Genomic DNA, 18,511 nt, shown 5'->3' on the forward strand with positions numbered 1-18,511 from the left:
TTCTTCGTTTTTAAGTTTTGTTTTGGCTACTGATATTGGCACTACTTTGTTTTAATACTTGCACGAACTGAGCTTGTCTTTTCTTCCTTAATCGGCTTTTGAGAGCTTTCTGGGAGGTTAATAACCTTTTGGAGCTCTTTAAATAATAAAAGACATGATGAATTTGTGTGATTATCAAAACTCGGTAGTGACAACATCCGTAGCCTTTGTTTTTTCCTTTAAACGCCCTTTTTTTGCGGGAAATGATTTATTTACCCTCTTTTCTTCCCCGTCCAGCCTTGTAGCGTAAAATGTGTAGTTCAATATAAACGCTAGAGGGGTTGGCCCAGTAAAAAGCGAATGAATATAAGTTTTGCGGGGAGAAATGTTGTGCGCCACGTGGGTACTATTTGGACCCGCTTCTGCAGATTTTATCTCTCTTCAATTTGTCCTTTTTCGCTTGAGTCGAAATTTGAATGTTCAAAAGTTCGAAATTGAAATTTGTGTGGGCGGAAATTCGCCCTTATTACAAAAATAGAAAAAATTGGCAAAACCATTCATTTGTTTGATTTTAGAAGATGATTTTAAAGACGGGATTTCGAGTCTCTGTTTGACTTTGCGGGTTACTTTGAAACAAGGTTTTAAATTTCGGTTTCGGTACCTATTTTGGAACCCACCGAATTCAGAAATTTCTGTCCGAAATTTGGTATTAAGCTTGGAATTTTGGGACTGAAATTTCGAACCAAAATTTTGTAACATTTTTTATTTTTTAAATGCCATTTTCTAGTCGGTTCGAATTCGCGAAATATCAAATTTCGGGAAATTTCGGTTTCGGTCCCCACCAAAATCCAAAATTTCGAATTTCGGTCGAAATTTAAAACCAAGCTTTGAAGAATGTCTAAGGCTCTTCCGTAGATACTAGATACTCAAGCGCTGCTTAGTTGTGAAGAAATTACTCTAACGTCAAAAATAAAAAATTGCCCAAGGCCATACATTTGTTTGATTAGAAGAAGATGATATTAAAGACACCCATGAGACCTTAGACGCAGGGGATTTTGAATCCTCGTTGGATTCCTCCATGGGACTTCGTGGTCCATGGTTACTATGGGGATGTGGAGCGGACTCGATTACTTTGAAGAATATTTAGGACTCTTCAGTATGTACTTACGAATGACTGGGTCCATAGAACCTGGCATTAGTCGTGTAGAAATGAGAGGCTTTAATGTCCCGAACAAACAAAAAATCATTATAATTTTGACCATTCCCCCAAGAAATTTGTGGGCCAGGTCCAAATATACAAATGTTGTAGGTAGACCTGGCAAAAAGTGACCCGGACCTGCGGGTCCACCCGGAATTTACAGGTCCGGTCAATAATTATTGACCCGTTTGAAAGTGACCAACGGGTCCTCCTGGCCCGTCAAAAGTGGGACGGGATGGGTTGATGTGGGTGCCTGGAAATATAGGAGTCGTCGTCTGAAATAAGCTTATTGTAGGGGTTCCGTTATCAAAATAGGAGGGGTTCGTATTATCTGCTTTTATGTACTATAAAGCTTTCTTTTGGGGCAGTGATAAATCAACTCCCCAATTGGATAAATCGACTCCACATGTGTCTATCTCTCTCCTCTTTCTCTCTCTAACCAAGAGGAGAGAGAAAGACACATGGGGAGTCGATTTATCACTCCCCTTCTTTTGGGTTGCCCACTTGTCGTAGTTATGGCAGTAATGGTCCCCCGAGTGCCCAAACTACCCTTCTCTTAGTTGATAATTGATTAAATTCTTTGATGGTGGTTCGAGGACAATTTCGTCACTGTGAATTTTCCTCTTTAAAATTTGGGGGATCTTTTTGAGGGACTAATATATTCGCCCTCTTTTCCATCACATGTCTAACGCACGTCTAAGCATATGGCACGTGGCAGAGAGGTTTTTTCTTTTTTTTTTAAATATACTATTTATAATAAAACGGGTGACCCGCGGGTACTCCCGGCCCATGCGGGTGGGGTCCGGGTCCACCAACGAGTGACCCGTAAAATTCCAGATCATTTTTTTACTCGGCCCGTGTAATTCGGACCTGTACGGGTCAGGGCAAACCCGGACCGGTCCGCCCACCCGTTTGCCAGGTCTAGTTGTAGGCTTATCTATGGCAGGGACCGAAAATATAAACAGTTGAGATTATGCATATAGGTGGGCCCAGTGTACATATTTTGGTCACCATCCATGAGACAAAGGCATTTTGGTCATTTCCTTATGAGATAAGTGTATTTGTCATTTTCATGAGATAGTCATTTTTGTAACTTTTCGAGTGGAATTGCAATGTTATGACCGACTATAGATGGTGGCAACCCAAGAGGGGAGGTTAATTGGGTGTCTCAAAAACAATAAGTTTAAAACCAAATTGATGCAAAAAGATCAATTAACCAATTTTAACAAAGAAAGATAAATCAAACAATTTTTACACAAGAAAGATAGATCAAAGTGCTATAAAGGTAAAATAAAAGATTAGGGAAGAGTGCGCCAAAAATTTATAATGGTTAGGTCCTTTAACCTCTAAGGCCTACTCCACTCCCACCAACAAATCAATTGATGGCTTTTACTATCCGATCTTCTTAACAACGGTGAAGATCCTATCTGTTATAATCAATTACTTTAACCTTTGTAGCAATCCTCACCACGAAGAGAAGGATCTACATCTCCGAACACTCGCCGATTATAAGCTTGAACAATGAAAGAAAGAAACTAAAAAAATCCCTTTGTTAGGGTACAAGCAACTTCAAGAAGATAAAATTGAATCCTCTATCCAATCCTTCCTTTTGAATCAAGAGAGGCACTAATGGGTTAATCTCACTCTTAGTATATTTTGTTGGCCACAGATGACGGGGCAGACATCTGCTCCAACGTCTGTGCCTAACAGAATTCCATTTTGAGTTTGATTTGAAATGGATGACAGGGCAGACATCTCCTCCAACGTCTGTGCCTAACAGATTTCCATTTTGAGTTCAATTTGATTTCCATTTCATTTCCCTTTTGGCCCATTGATTCTACCATGATGTTTAATGCTATTAGGGACCTTATTTCTCCCTCGTTTTTGCCTCTAAAGACTCTAAGCAAGGATTGGATTTTACATTCTAACAAACTTGCAAGAACACTTGATCTTCAATGGTCTTCAACAAGTTCTTTTCTTCAAGGCATAGGTCAACCTTGGATCTTCTAAGGTGTTTTCAACTTGTTCCTAATCCATTGATGCTCTAATGACCTTGATCCAAGCGCCCTTGACTACTTGACCAATTGAGCATCAAGGTCTACAACTTAAACATTAAAGATCATTAGCAACATAGATCGCTTGTGTCTGGAATCATGAAAACTAGATGGGGATTGGCCAAGGGTTGAACCATTGTTGGGCTTACATCAAGGCATAGGGTTGTTTTAGAATTCATTTTTTATGGTGGGTGCGTGTGTGGGTGCGTGGGTGCGTGGGTGGGTGTGGGTGTGTGGGTGTGTGTGTGTGTGTGTGTGTGTGTGTGGGGGGGGGGGGGGGGGGGGGGGGGGGGGGAGAGAGAGAGAGATTTTGCTCATTTATATGAGATAAGGTCCGGTAATCACGGTCCTACTGATAAACAATGGATTCTATAAATCTCTGTTGATTACAACTAATCACTATCAGTGCTTAAATACTCTTGAGAGACACGCATGGAGAGATAAGGATGACCATGAAAGGATAATTCTAAAATCTCTATCTAAACTAACTACTTAATCAACCAAATCTGACACCCTAGATCAAACGGTCAGATTCACTAGATCTTATATACTCTAAGAAGTCTCCTCAAACTAATGTGGATGGGGAAAAAAGGCATATGTTTGATATTAAAATAAAATTTTCAATTAAGATTCCCAAATTTGATGCACAATATTGAATATTGATAAACTGTCTGCTAAAGATGTCACCAAATATATGTTGCTAATGTTCGTGAAGAGGATAATTTATGTTTGTTGACATATTACTAATGCTGGTTGTCGAAGAATATGTCGCTTGAAAGATACGCCTTAATAGGCTTGACGGAACTCTAGCCTCAATGGGCAACTTTTCATTGGCTAAATTCAGATATCGATCTTTAAGAATTGCTCAGTTTTAGATACCGATCTTCATTGAATGGGTCACAATGGACCGTTGCCTTAATGAGCAAATCATTATAAGTCGATTTTAGGTACCGATCCTCATGGAATTAGATATCATGGGCAGGCTTTTGGTACCGATCCTCATGGAATTTAAAAACCACTCTATGAAGCATGCACCTCAAATAACGAGGTATCTCAACTAAGTAGAGCTCCTAATTTAGAATGAGCATAGAGATGAGCATAAGATGAGCATGAAATGATAATCCTAATCTCTCTATCTAAACTAACTACTTAATCAACCAAATCTAACACCTATATCAGACGGTCAGATCCACTATATCTAATATTCTCAAACACCTATTTTATATTTCTTCCAACAATAGACCATTTTTTAAGAGGCTGACGTTGGATCAACGGTCAAATTATACATACTAGATGAATTTTAAAAAAATAAGAAATAGATTGCAACCTCCTATCAAATTATAGAGGCCAAAATGCATTTTTAAAAAAGGTTACTAATATTGGCATGGTCATGTTTTGATATTTGCCCAACTCATCTTGTGTTTTCTTATTTAACTGCATTCTGTGAGCTTTTTGGGAATTTTAATAACATTTGACAGCTTGTCATATAACAAAAGCCAAAGGTCAATTTTGTGCAATTATCAAAACATGGCGGCGCCTATATCAGTACCCTTTAAAAAAAGTTTAAAAAATAATAATTAAATATATTTTATTCCTGCAACTTCATGTTGGGCCCAGTTAGTTTTTCTTTTTAAATACATTTTATACAGTATTTGTACACAGGTGTATGTATTTTAAAAAAAATATATGTATAATGAGGCCCACCTTCAAAGATATACACCATTCAATTGTTCGGCCCACCAAGGGTGTGGAGAGAGAACTTATTAACTGGTTCAGCGTTAAAGTATGCGAATTTATCCTACAAAGGGGGTGAATTTATCATCACCCGGTGTTGGCTACACTGCATTTTAAAAAAAAAAATGCAACACCTACTAGCTGGAACCATATAAAAACTTATGATGAGAAACGTTTTTACTAGCAAATATTCAAATGAGAAACCTCTGTACTTTCTAAAGTGGCAAATAAAATAGGACAATGATAAATTCACACCCCTGCAGGATAATTCTAACCCCTTTTAATGCATTTTAACGTTTAAAAGGGTTGGAATTTATCATCGCCAACAAGGCCATTGATATTTGCACAAATTGTCTTTTCTTTTTTATTTAGCTTCCAGAGCTTTTTTGGCCCGGTACAAACCTTTTAACGGGTGTCTAAATAATAGGGGCACCGCCCTTCAATTCAGAAGTTACGAAAGTTGAAAGCCATCGCTGAATGCCATGCCATATGAATTTGTGAAATTTCAAGGCGGCTGAAATAAAAATGGTATTAACACAAGGCATCTTAAGTGGAAATTGTGTTGATCGAATTTCACATATGGTGCTGCCAATTCAATCTTACAAGCTTATGTTATAGCATCTGGAACTTTGTCTTGGACTCACCCATGCTCTAAGGTATTGCCAAAAGGACATTGCCAATAGGTCATTGTTCAAGTCAAAGAAGGCTGAGATTTTTTTAAAAAAAAAAAAACTGATTTTGCATGTCATGTAATGGAAAAGCTTCAGTCTCAGAAGTTTTCTTCTCAGATGGACTGAGGGCAATCCTTCACACGTACAATCTATAGTGTGCTCGATTCCAAGGAAATTTCCTATATGGCCTCTCTTAGACCTGTCCAATGTAGCTTATACAAGGGTATGACTGTTCTCTGTTTTAACTCTCACTTGGAGAGGAGGTAGCTATTCAAAAAGAGCCTGTGATTTGTTTCTGCAGGTATTTTCAGTGTCGATTTGTATATAGGGAATTCTCTGCTCCCTTTGTAATTGTCACTACTCTTTAATGATATCTGCTCTCTCAAAAAATGAGAATACAGAGGAAATAAGCACCAACTTTGGATGGGTCTAGATTGGAGAATCCCGGCCCATCTAAGGGGTCCTAAGAATTGATTTAGGTAAGGTGATTTAGGCCATCTCTGGTCCCATTAGTATTACGGATGCAAATGAAGCTGAGGTTCGGCCAACGCATCACGGCTTAAAGCTGCTTGTTAAAAATGGACTTGATGAAGGAGATTCTTTGAATGTGATTCGGTGGCTTAAAGACCATCATCCTTCACCTTGGAGATGTGCTAGGTTCTTTGACAAAATTCAAGACTAGGTAGGGACCTCATCCATTGTCTTCCATCAAGTGCGTTGCTCCTCCAATTGGGTGGAGCCAATAGACTTGTTAAAGACAGGGTTGAGAAGGAAGCTTTGGACCTTTATGATTTCTTGCCTCCATGAACTGTTAACTTCATCTTGTTGTGTTTCTCGGATGAATTCAACTCATATTTTTCAAAAAGGACTGTACAGCTCACAACTTAGGATGATCCAAACCGCCGATTTGATAGGCCACAACATAAATAGGTTGTGCCCCAAAAATCATTTCCATAGGATGATCCTAGCCCTCTGATCTATAGGAAACTCCATAATCAAACCTCTATAGATCAGACAGTTGGGATCATCCTATGGAAATAATTTGTGGGGCACAACTTATTTACAATGTGGCCAATCAAATGGACGGTTTGGATCATCCTATGGTGTCCATTTTGAAAAATAAAGGGTGAATTCATCCTAGAAGGGGGGTGAATTTATCACCGCCCCTTATTTTTTTATTTTTGTTTCTGCATTTGACCATCGTAGTATTTTTAATGAAATTTCCTTCCATCCAAAAAAAACACAACTTTGTATTTTGTTCAGTGAATATAATTTACATAGATTTCCAATTAGCTTTCCACAAAAGAGGAGGAGGAGCAAAAGACATTAACCTTCATATCTCCACTCCCAACTTATCTTACTCTGCATTCAGACATCACCATGATCACCACTTGCATTTCACCATTTTCTTCCTATTTAAGCTCTGGAACCTGACATACATAGATGAATAAAAAGAAAATGGAGAACAAAAGAAGTGAAGGGAGCATGTAAATGGGTTCACAAAGAAAATGAAAACAGTAGAATTCCTAGATGACACCTCCATAACAAGGGGAAAAAAATAATTGTTGTAGCCTGTGAATACAAGAAAGTCCCAAAGATTGCAATTGCAGATTCTAAAGCATTCAAAGGCCTAGCAGAATTCCTTAAAACCAGAATTGCCACAATAACAATCACCCTCTCCATCATGTTCCCAACCACATGAGCATAAACACCACTCACGACTGAAAATAAAAATTTATAGGATACTAGGAATGATGCATCGGATTGAAGAGAAACCAAAGATTACCCATGTCAATGCTATAGGTGCCGCCGATTCTTTCAGTACTTCGCCAAGTAGCCGATTAGAAAGTAAAACGCCATTTCCCGCAATTTCTGCGGTCTCAACAAACTTAAATTCTTCAACTAAGGTGGTCCAGGGGATTACCCATGTCAATGCTATAGGTGCCGATTCTTTCAGTAGTTCGCCAAGTAGCCAATTAGAAAGCAAAAAGTTATTTCCCGTGGGAATTTCTGAAGGAATTTCTCAGTTGAGTAAGGGAAACCATAAATATGATTTCTTCATTCTTAGGTGGGAATTTCTTAAGGAATTTCTCAATTGAGTAATTGAGAAACTATGCTTCAAAGAGATGACAACAATGTGATCACTAGAAATGATAATGATACACACAAGCTAAAATTTAAAAGAAACCAAGCTCAAAAATTATTTGATGAGATATGCTAGTGTACATTCTACCAAGGAACATAATTAAACTAGTCCATGAGACTCCTCGGTTGATCGGTCAAACCACTTCAATTAAATTTAGAACGTCAAAAACATCTTAAAGTTACATAGATCTAGTGACTGGGCAGAAAATTGAAAATTTTGGTCTAGTGACTTGTAGACTAGATTGCATATGACTTAATCTTTAAAAAACTAATAATAGCTAAAGAGACTAGAAGATACTTTCACAGTGGCTTACATTTAAAGTTCTAGCACATGCACAATTCTTTTATGAAAAAAAACAATCTCACTAAGGGGCCGTTTGGAAACACAGATTTTAGAATCCATGTTTTTAGTTTGAAAACAGTGTAAGAGAGGGTTCATGATCAAGCTACTTTATGCTGTCCTGACAGCATTTCTTGGATTTTAAGTGAGAAATCCAGGTGTTAGAAATCTCTCCTGCATACTGAGATTTCTAAAACCTGGTAGCATGGGATAAATTGCTACTCTCTTGCTGAGAGAAAGAAGAGCGAGAAGTCAGAAAACGACGGCTGGTCCGCTTCTTCTCGTCTCTTATCTACAATTTAGAAGAAATCCCAGATTCAAAAATTTGCGTATCCAAACGGCCCCTAAGAGTTTCAAAAAGTGCAAAGATGCATGAATCATCAGTACTTAGAGGTGTGGATTTAATCATGAAAATAAAACATGTAATAAAGTGGGAAAAATAGATATACCTTATTTTTTCCTATATCGCCTATTCCATCTACATTACTAGCCTGTATAACATGAGTAGATATAAGAATAAAACATCTGTCTCTTTATTGAGTAATTATGTTAAAAAGATGGATGCAAACAAAATCTTACCTACCAACATACCCTTGTCTCTAAGAGGAGGTGGTCTGCATTTCAGCCAATGACGATGACAAACCATAAATTTTCGGCCGCTAACCAATTTGTGACAACATGGCAACTTTAGCTGCAACTTGTGACGATGGTTCAAGATTGTTTCAAGCCTCTCAACATAAGACGCCATTGAAGAAAAATGACATCAATCAAGTGATCATCTGAACAATGAGCAATGTCAACCTCTAATTTCACAAAAACAAGAAATAAAAAATCAAAGAAAAGTAGACCTATGGGAAATTATGTAATAAGACTAATAACTCACACTATTGGAAATCTTGTATACCTCATCTAATAATTCTAGAACACACAACATTATTTGTTATTTGAAGGACTAAAATAAGATCTTTTGATGTTGCTTTCTTACAGTCATTATTAGACTTTCTTGGTGGAAAGCTTGGGATTGTTTAATAATTTAGATTCCAAGCATTGATCTCTTATGAAAGTTATGAAATCTTTGAGAAAACACTTACAGATGGAAACCGAGAAGAGTAGAACAAAATATATGTCCAATACATCTATAACTCTCAGCTATTACAACAGCATTAGCTTGTAATAGCTGACAGTATAACAGCAGATGGAGAGCTTATAATATTAACCGATTTTCTTTTCTCTTTCTTCTTCTTCTTCCTTTTGTTTCTTGTTCTTTATCTTCTTTTCTTTCATGCGTGAGATAAGAGTGTCTCCAAAAACACAGCACCAGCGCCCTTTTTATAGAAAACCCAAAAGCCTTTCGATATATATGGGACAGAACCAGCCATTTGATTGCCTCTAATCAACGTATTAGAATATTTTTTTAAAGGAGGATCCTGTTAAAGTATAAAAGATAAATAACGCCTGCACTTGCCACCCACAAAGTGCAAGCCAACCACGGAGTCCACAAGCACTCCCAAGCAAAGGGACCACCACATTAGTCTCGTCTCCTCCTGAGGCCAAGAATCCCCTGTTGGGATCAATCAATGTGACGCACCTGCTACCCTTCCAGGTGCATGATCATATGGGGAACCAATCACATCCCCAACTGGGACGCTTAGTCTTGCCTGCTTCGGTTCAACACCATAGTACTTGATTTGAACAATCAACCCTTATGCCACAAATGGTCTCCTTGGGCACTTGCGGCTAGTACTCACACTGCTAACCACCCAAATATTCCATCATTCAGATTGAGTTGTCCTTTCAGTTTCGACAAACAAAGAGATTCTAAAGCAACAAGAAACACACAAACATACCATGTCGTCCCATACCAACACAGTCCGCTCATATGTCATCTGAGCTCACCACATTGTCACATATCAGCACAGCAAATCCATTATCGAATCTAAGCGGCCTTGGCGTTCGTTCCAAGGTCTTTTTGAGAAGAGCATCACGCATGCTCGATTGTAATTGTGAACTCCCATAAAAGCACTTCAGTCATTGACCAGCTCTTCATTCTGAGCATGTCTGCTAGTTCGTCAAACTGGTTATGCCATCACACTGAGCAAGCAAATTCACTTCGATGAGCGCTTTGGTGCCGACACGTTCAACACTTCATCTGATAGAAGAAGGCTTATGCCAGCAGCCAACCCTTTGTCATAGCAAGCCCTTAAGGCCATATGCTAACACATCAATGTTTAGCCAACACTGCAACGGAGCATTCACAACTCCCCAATTGCCACTTCCGATCTCACACATCGGTGGGTCACTGAAAGATGTCAACCTGTTCGCTGACGGTTGCAGCTCTGACACTGTATCAAGCTTCAAGCAAATTCATTGAGCAATGCTTGAACAAACACTGATGTTAAAGTATAAAAGATAAACAATGCCTTTCACAAACAACTTAAGCTTTTGGAGAAGTTTGTAAGTTAACATGGTATCAGAGCAAATGCCCGGGTTCAAACCTCCTTGATAGCAAAATCCACATGCAATGGCTAAACCCAAAAGTGGGGCCACATGTGCCACGTGTAGGCCAACCATAGAAAGCGGGGCCACACGTGAGAGGGAGTGTTAAAGTATAAAAGATTAAATACTGCCTTTCTCGGAGAGGTTGGTGGTAAGTTAACAGATCCATGTGAAGAGAAAAAAACCAGAATGAGAGAGAAGAAAAAAGAGCGAATGGGAGAGAAGCACTTTTTCGTGGGCATTGTTTGCACGAAAAGAACCGGAACAGTGGCTTTCAAAACAAAAAAAACAAAAATCCCAATCAAGGAAATGAGTGTGAGAAAACGATGATTGATTAAAAAGACTTGCTTACAGTGAGGGAAAGGAGTGAAAATTCCAGGAGAAAGGCAACTTGCAATACATTCTCCTTGAATTTGCTACTAGATCCTAATTCCCGGAATCTCCCAATCCTAATTCCCCGATTTATACTAGCCCTTGATACATTAGAATGCAAGAACGCCCCTCATATGGGCTATTATATACATCACACTACAAACTCATTCACACAAAGTGAAAGAAAACTCCATCCGTATGGAATGGGCCCATGTCTTGTAGCACAATGAATGATGCTTTGTGTCATGGTTCTCTCCTATCATAAACAAAAATTATGTACTTAGTACAGATATAGTATTGCATAATTGGTAAAGACAATTGCCATAGCAAAGCCAAAGTACCTGCTATCAGCTGGTTCATTGTCCATTAAAAACTGCCACAAAGCTTCCGGCGTATAAAAGGAAAGTTCGGTGGAAAAATCTTTTTGACATTATTATTCCTCTACACAATCCATTTTTGGCTTGATTATGAATTGTATATGAACTAGCTAGGAAGTAGAGCTTCCAACTAAATTCTATCACTTTTGATGGTGTTAGGCTTTCGCGTGCATTTTTAAAAATATGCATGCCTTCTTGCCGGAACCGTATAGAAACTTATAAATTATAATGAGAACCTCTATACTTTCTAAAGACAAATAAAATGAGGTCATTTATATTTGCACTACCATTGTTTTTTAATTGTACAAACTCAGCTTGATTTTTTATTTTTAATTAGCTTCTGACAGCATTTTAGGCACGGTAATAACCTTTTGAAGGCTTTTTAAATAATAAGACAAGATGAGCTAGTGCAATTACGAAAACATTGTAGTGCCAACTTCTGTATAGCCGCAACATAATTCATAAGTTTTGTTTATCATAAAAGTATAATATTTAGCCGGTTTATATTAGGTGTACTAACTATCAACCGTTTGGAAAGAAAAACGTAGTAGAGCAACCCCAAATCATCCTATTAATCTGTCTCTATATCTCTATCTCTCTCATGGACCTCATGGTACACTGTGTACCATTTTAATAGTGTATACAATAAAAAAGTGAGTCATATGACTTTCAAGCAATTCCTGACTTAAAATTATTATCTTCGCCAACTAATCTTTATGAAATATCTATCTCATACCTACTTACAATGAATTGAAAGTTCGTAACAAAATGATAGGGAGATGATTTTTTCAACCCCCCTAATGTGATTTGACATCAAAATGCGTTAAAGTCTGCCACAATTCACGTTACAAGGGTGAGGGCGGGTGAAAAAATCATCTCCCAAAAGATAATATATTAAATTTAGGAATGATATATGCACCAAGTGTTTCAATAAACATGTGCTCCACTTGTTTGTCGTGTAGTATTTTAAGGGTTTGAAGAGCTTTTTGAGAACCGTAAACTAGGGGTGGCAATCCAACCGAAACTGAACCGATACCGAACGGAAAATTCAATTTCGGTTTGGTAAATCAAACCGATTCAAATTTCAGTTTGGTTTCGGTTTGGTAGAACCAAACCGTTGCCCACGATTTCCAATGATTATGAGTAAGGGATGGCGAAATTGGCCAAACCGAACTGAAAATTCAAATTTCGGTTTGGTTTCGGTTCGGTAGAACCAAACCTATTCAAATTTCAGTTTAGCTCGGTTTGGGGGTCAAACAGAACCGTTGCCACCCCCGCCGTAAACCCTTTAAATACTACACGACAAACAAGTGGAGCGTTTGTTTATCGATACACCTTGGCGCAGATATCATTTCCCTAAATTTAATTTGCCTTGACTTGAATTGCTTGGTTTACCTCAAAGAAATGGTGGCTTTTTCTTTATTTTAGGAAGTGAAATATTCGCCTCCTTTGCTTCCTCATGCCATCCCTTCTAGTGTAATTATGAGTTATGACTTATGACCATGGTTTAAAATTTCGGTTTCAATAACCGTTTCGGACCCCACCGAAAACCGAAATTTCGGCGAAATCTCCGAAATTTAGGCGAAATCTCCGAAATTTCGGCGAAAACCGAAATTTGGTAATTTGGTTCCAAATTCCGGACCCAAATTTCAAAATTTTGTAACACTTTTTTTTTTTAATAAGTAATGCCATTAAATCGAAATTTCGGTCCAAAATTTGGTAAATGGCGAAAAAATAAATTTCGGAAAATCTTGGTTTCGGTCCCTTAGATTTCGGTCGCAATTTAAAACCATGCTTATGAGTTATGACTACACTTTTACGCTACAACGGGTGGCCAGAAACTGCATTGTAAAAAAAGGGAAATGATACATTCGCCCCTTTTTTTACTTGGGACAGCCCCAATGTAAAAGAGTACTCATAAATACACTAGAGGAAGTTGTCCCAAATAAAAAAGGGGGCCGAATATATCACTACGCATTATAAAATAAGGGCATATTTGTCACTGAGACATCCATAGGATATGTTTATTATTATTTTCCGTTCCGTGAGACAGACTACGTCGAGACCTCACTGACATAAGCTTATTGTTTTCCGTCCCGTGCAAAAGACAAAAGTTTTCGCTGCCACAGCACACAGAGAGAGAGAGCTAATTTAAACTGTAATCTATTATTCTTGCGAGATATTTTTTTATCCCCCCTCCAGGGCGGCGCATAATCCTACAGGGGGGTGGGGTGAAAATATCGCCCCCCTTATTCTTTCAAATTCCAGGCCTTCCTAATGAGCCACGTCTCAAAGGATGCATTGATAATTATTGTACTATTTTTGTCTGAACCATCTAATAATGTGTATTTTGAGCCGATGTTTATAGTCTTTTGCTATCAATGTTTAAGTAAAACTACACATTAAACGGAATTGTAATTTAGTGATTAATTTGATTTTGAGCCATGGAAGATCCAAAGCAAGTGCTAACAAATCGACGGTTATGATCAACCAAAGGTGGGACCCCAGTTGATTTAGTCTCCCTGAAAACAAAGAGATTTTTACCTGCTGACGCGCCTAATATTACATTTTTGGGTGGTTATTACTTATTAGGGGTGTCATTGGACATGGACGGTCTAATAGATTCGGAGATCCATAGACATTACTAAGGATCCATGGACACATTTTGTGATTCTGTCATGGGATCTGATATTATTACCAATTGGATCTAGACAGCTAACAACAGCCTGTGGGACAGTCCTAAATCCAAATTTATTTTACTTTTCTATTTTTTCAGGGAATGATTTCAACGCTCCAATGTTTTGATAAACATGTGCTCCTCAAGTTTGTCGTGTGGTGTTTAAGGGCTTTAAGAGCTTTTTGATAACCGTATTATTTCTCTGACAACCCTTTAAATACCACACAACAAAAGTTGAAGCGCATGTTTATCAAAACATTGGAGCTCATAAATCATTTCCCTTTTTTTATAACTTTATTATTATTTTAGGGGTATTTTGGTAAAAATAAAGCATATGAATTTTTGGAACTGTTCTTATTTTTAGTATTTTTTTTCATTCATCTATCTTAACTATTGAGTCACCCTTTTCTAGCCATTCACCTTGAGTATTTAGCCCACCGTGTCCCCACCCTCGCAATTACTACTCATGGTCGCACTCATTGTCTTCCAAGAATTTTAAATGACTATGACATGTGTTGAAGGATAAATGATTAAATAACTCCAACTCTAACGGCTTAAGCTTTTGGAGTAATTGGTCATTTCACATGGTATCAGAGCAAAGATCCTTAGTTTAAAATTAGTCCTTGATATTAAAAATTCACATGTACAAAAGAGGGATCGCACGTGCCACATGTAGGCCGACCCTAAAAAAAGAGGGGCCACACAAAATGATTAAAGAACACCTTCTCCAACAACTTAAGCTTTTAGAGTAATTGATTCTTTTACATGGTATCAGAGCCTCGCGACGGGTTTTGGGTTCATAACCCAACAACTCCTTAATTAATATTAAAATCCACTTGTGCGACCAACCCCAAAAAAGAGGGGTCAAGGCTGAGTGTTGAAATATAAATGATTAAACAACATCAACTCTAACAGCTTAAGCTTTTGGAGTATTTAGTCGTTTCACAACATAGGTGGATCCAATCCAAAGTGGATTCTTTGACACCCATAGTGAAGTAATGGTTATATGGAGATTTTTCAATATGTGAAGTCCATTATTTTTCATGAAGTAAAGTGGGGTGCAATTCTTAGGATGATCCAAACCGTTCATTCCATGGGCCACAGTGTAAACAGAACCTAGCCATAGATCATCTTCATCGGTCCAAATCCTAGGATCTAAATGGGAGTGTACGTTATAGCTGTGTGGTACATCCATAGCATTATCTAACAGATGAAGGGTTTGGATCATATCCCTAATTGTCCTTCTGCCTTTACCTCGGTATATTTGCATCCAAAATATGGAGGCCGTGTGGATACGTTGATTTTCTAAATCCTGGAATTTACAAACTAGAACCTCGATTTTACAACATCAGAGCTTTCTGAAATGAGTAAAATCCTCTCAACTGGGTCCCACGCTTAAAGAAGCTTGATCATTTTGGTAATTTGCATCACATAACGACCGAATTACTTGACCAAAATACCCCCTCTTAACTTTGGGTCAAGTCATTCTGAGTCAAAAAAACAAAAAATATCGGCCGTGCTTTGACCAGTCAATTAAAAAAATCAATAGTAATGAATTTGATCTTAAATAGACGAATGGATAGGAAGAAGAGAAAACACAACAAACAACGAAAAAAATGGCGGAGAAATTGAGACAAAATTGAGCCCTAAAAACTTCTTACTTCTCAGAGCGCTTCTTTTTTCTTTCAAAGCGTGTTGAGAAATTCAGAGAAAATCAAACCCTAATTTCTTTCTCTTTGTTTGAAAAAGGGGCGGATCGAGAGAAAATCGAGACCTAAGTTTTTGTCTCAGGTCTCAATTTCTTTTTCCTAGAAAATGGGAGAGGAGAGAAAAATTAGAAAAGGAGAATGAGGTGTAAACAGCATTCAGGCGAACAAGGCGGTTCGGGCGTATGTGCCACTTGTCTGACGGAGAGGCTTTTGGATCTGATCGACGATCGCCGGAAATCCGATCGATCGCCGGCGTTCGTTTTCCCTCGCTCTGTTTCGCCTTACATTTGCCGTAGCTCTGCCGGTGACACGTGTCACCGGCAGAAATTGTTTTACCGCACTCCTCAGATCGGTCCGACCTTCAGCCGGAAAAAAACCGGTTCGTTCTCGTTGATCTCATCTCTATTTGGATTCGGATCCAAAGGATCCGAGAGAGATCCTAGGGCTTGTAAGGCTTCTTCCTCATCATCTTCTTCCTGGTTTTCTTCTCTCCTCTCCGGTCGTCGGAAAAAGAAGAAAGGGAAGGAAAACGAAGGAAAAGGATCTCCGATCGGGAGTGATTACTCATCGGAGACTCCGACCGGCCGGCGAAAACTTACTCCGGATACACGGCGAGGGCACACTCGTAGCGTTTCGGGAATTTCTTTGTATTTGAGTCCTTTGGTGAGGGCAAGTCCTAAAGAAAAGAATCGTCCCGAGGTTGGATTTTCCGGCGAGATTCCGAGCCCGAATCGGCGGCATTTTCTGGCGGGTGGTTCTGTCTGTGCCAATAGATCGAGGAAGCTGGCGGACTTTGGAAGGTACGGGTGAATTTTAGCTATTGACGGTTTTGCCCCTGCCTTTTTTTTCTTTTAAAGTTTTACTAGATTTTGGATTGTTGTATGATTTGAATGATTGTATAGAATATAGACAAAAAGGTGGGGAATGAATGAAATGCACGAATGAATGATTCAATCTTATGAGATTTTATGTGATCTGTGCCCGTGTGAACCAAAGTATGATGGGGCCTACTCCATATGATGATCCAAACCGTCCATTTGTTGTGCCACACCATAAGAATGTTGTGCCACAAAAATAGGATGATCCTGACCCTCCAATCTGTAGAAGGACCATACAATATGGAAACTTGTATAGTTCATAGGGTTAGGATCATCTTCTTTCTATAGATAGAAATTATATTTGTCGCACAATGTAAACCGTCCATTTGTTGTTCCACAACGTAAAAAGGCTGTGCGTTATTCTCTAAGTTTTAAAGGCAAAGAAAAACGTTACGGGGGGTGAATTTATCCAAGGGAAGGGGTGTCTGTTTTCCGTTTAAGGGAAAATATCATTTCCCTAGTTTTTATGTCGACGGTAAATTTATGGAGATGATATTTTCACCTCCTCTGCATTACGTGCGCACCCCCTTTAACCTGATTTGCCTTGAAAAGTGGGCAACTTTATGTCAAATCATGTTATAAGGGGGTGTACAAGTACTGCAGGGGGTCGGGAGTGAAAATATCATCACCCTAAATTTATGTTAATAGGATACGCCGTTACTATTTGGATATGCTTTTTTATGCGGGTAATAAATTTAGGGCCCGTTTGGATACATCATATTTTATATTTGGATTTGGAATTGAGTTTTGAATACAAAATGAGTAGATCCGCCGGCTCATGTCGAGGGAGATAGAGAGGGAAGGGGTACTTCCCACTGGAGGGGAGAGGTTGAGGAGTAAAGAGGGAGAATACAAGGGGGCTGTCCCGGGGAGGAGAAGGGGACGAATATATCACTTCCCTAAATTTATGTTGATTGTCAGCACTACTGTATTTTGATGAGGGCACTCCTCACTTTATTAAAAGAACGGTCCATACTGCACACAGGATGGTCCAAACCGTCCATTAGATGGGTCCCAACCCTCTAACATTCAGATCGGAAGATTAGGATCAACCTATGGAAATGATTTTTGGGCTACAAGCTATTTAAGCTGTGGCCCATCTAATGGACGGTTTGGATCATCCTGTGGTGCGGTCCATACCGTACTTTTAATAAAGTGAGGAGTGCCCTCATCAAAATACAGTAGTGCCGATAACATTTCCCTAAGGATAATACCGAGTACGTTGATAGGATATTTTTGTCCACAGGTTTTTATGATAATAGGGATATAATTTCTCTTATGAGTTTTTATATGGTGTAAGGCCTTACAACTGATACGGTGGAGGTAGCACCCTTGACAGTGAGGTTTTTCACCATATAATTTCTCTTGTTTCGATAGTGTTTTTTCGTGGACAGTATGTTTAAACCAGTAGGTTTTCATAATAATAGTGAGGGAGTTGGTAGGCAATTTGGCGAGACAATCCGCTAAAAGTGAGTTTGTTCTCTCCTGCATAAGTGAGCGGCGACAGGGATTGAGCAAAACTGCATAGCAGATTCCTGATTTCAATAGGCCATTGATTGGGATATTATTTCGCACAGTACGTCTATAGAGAATTCATATGATGAGTGTGCTTAATTTTTAAGAAAGTACTACGACCCACTTCAGAGGATGATCTAAACCGTCCATTTTTTGTTGGGCCCGTAGATCATCTTCATAGGATGATCCCAATCCTCCAATCGGTACATAGACTGCACATTATATAATCCTCTATAGGCTGGAGTAGTTTGCCGAGTGGTGATCAGAGCCAAAAACCACTCGATCGTTAGTTTGGTAACCATGAGGATTGGGATATGAATAATGGATATGAATGTTGTTCTTGCTGTGATCAATTCCTTATTTGTT

At 38.7% G+C, this 18,511-nt stretch overlaps 1 protein-coding gene across 1 annotated transcript; it reads left to right on the forward strand.

The window, feature by feature from the left end:
• Positions 1 to 15,609: 15,609 nt before the first annotated feature.
• On the forward strand, positions 15,610 to 16,728 carry LOC143886943 (uncharacterized). Its single transcript, XM_077391115.1, has one exon. It carries the CDS (start codon positions 15,891 to 15,893, stop codon positions 16,560 to 16,562), a length of 672 nt encoding a protein of 223 aa, XP_077247230.1. The 5' UTR covers positions 15,610 to 15,890; the 3' UTR covers positions 16,563 to 16,728.
• The last annotated feature ends 1,783 nt before the right edge of the window (positions 16,729 to 18,511 follow it).

The sequence above is a fragment of the Tasmannia lanceolata genome, unplaced genomic scaffold (genome assembly GCF_043159265.1).
Source record: "Tasmannia lanceolata isolate RefF3 unplaced genomic scaffold, GAP_Taslan_0.1 ptg000002l, whole genome shotgun sequence".
NCBI lineage: Eukaryota > Viridiplantae > Streptophyta > Magnoliopsida > Canellales > Winteraceae > Tasmannia > Tasmannia lanceolata.

What these genes read in the sequence shown, in the direction of transcription:
- LOC143886943 (XM_077391115.1), top strand. Translation starts at nt 15,891, where the DNA reads ATGAGGTGTAAACAGCATTCAGGCGAACAAGGCGGTTCGGGCGTATGT.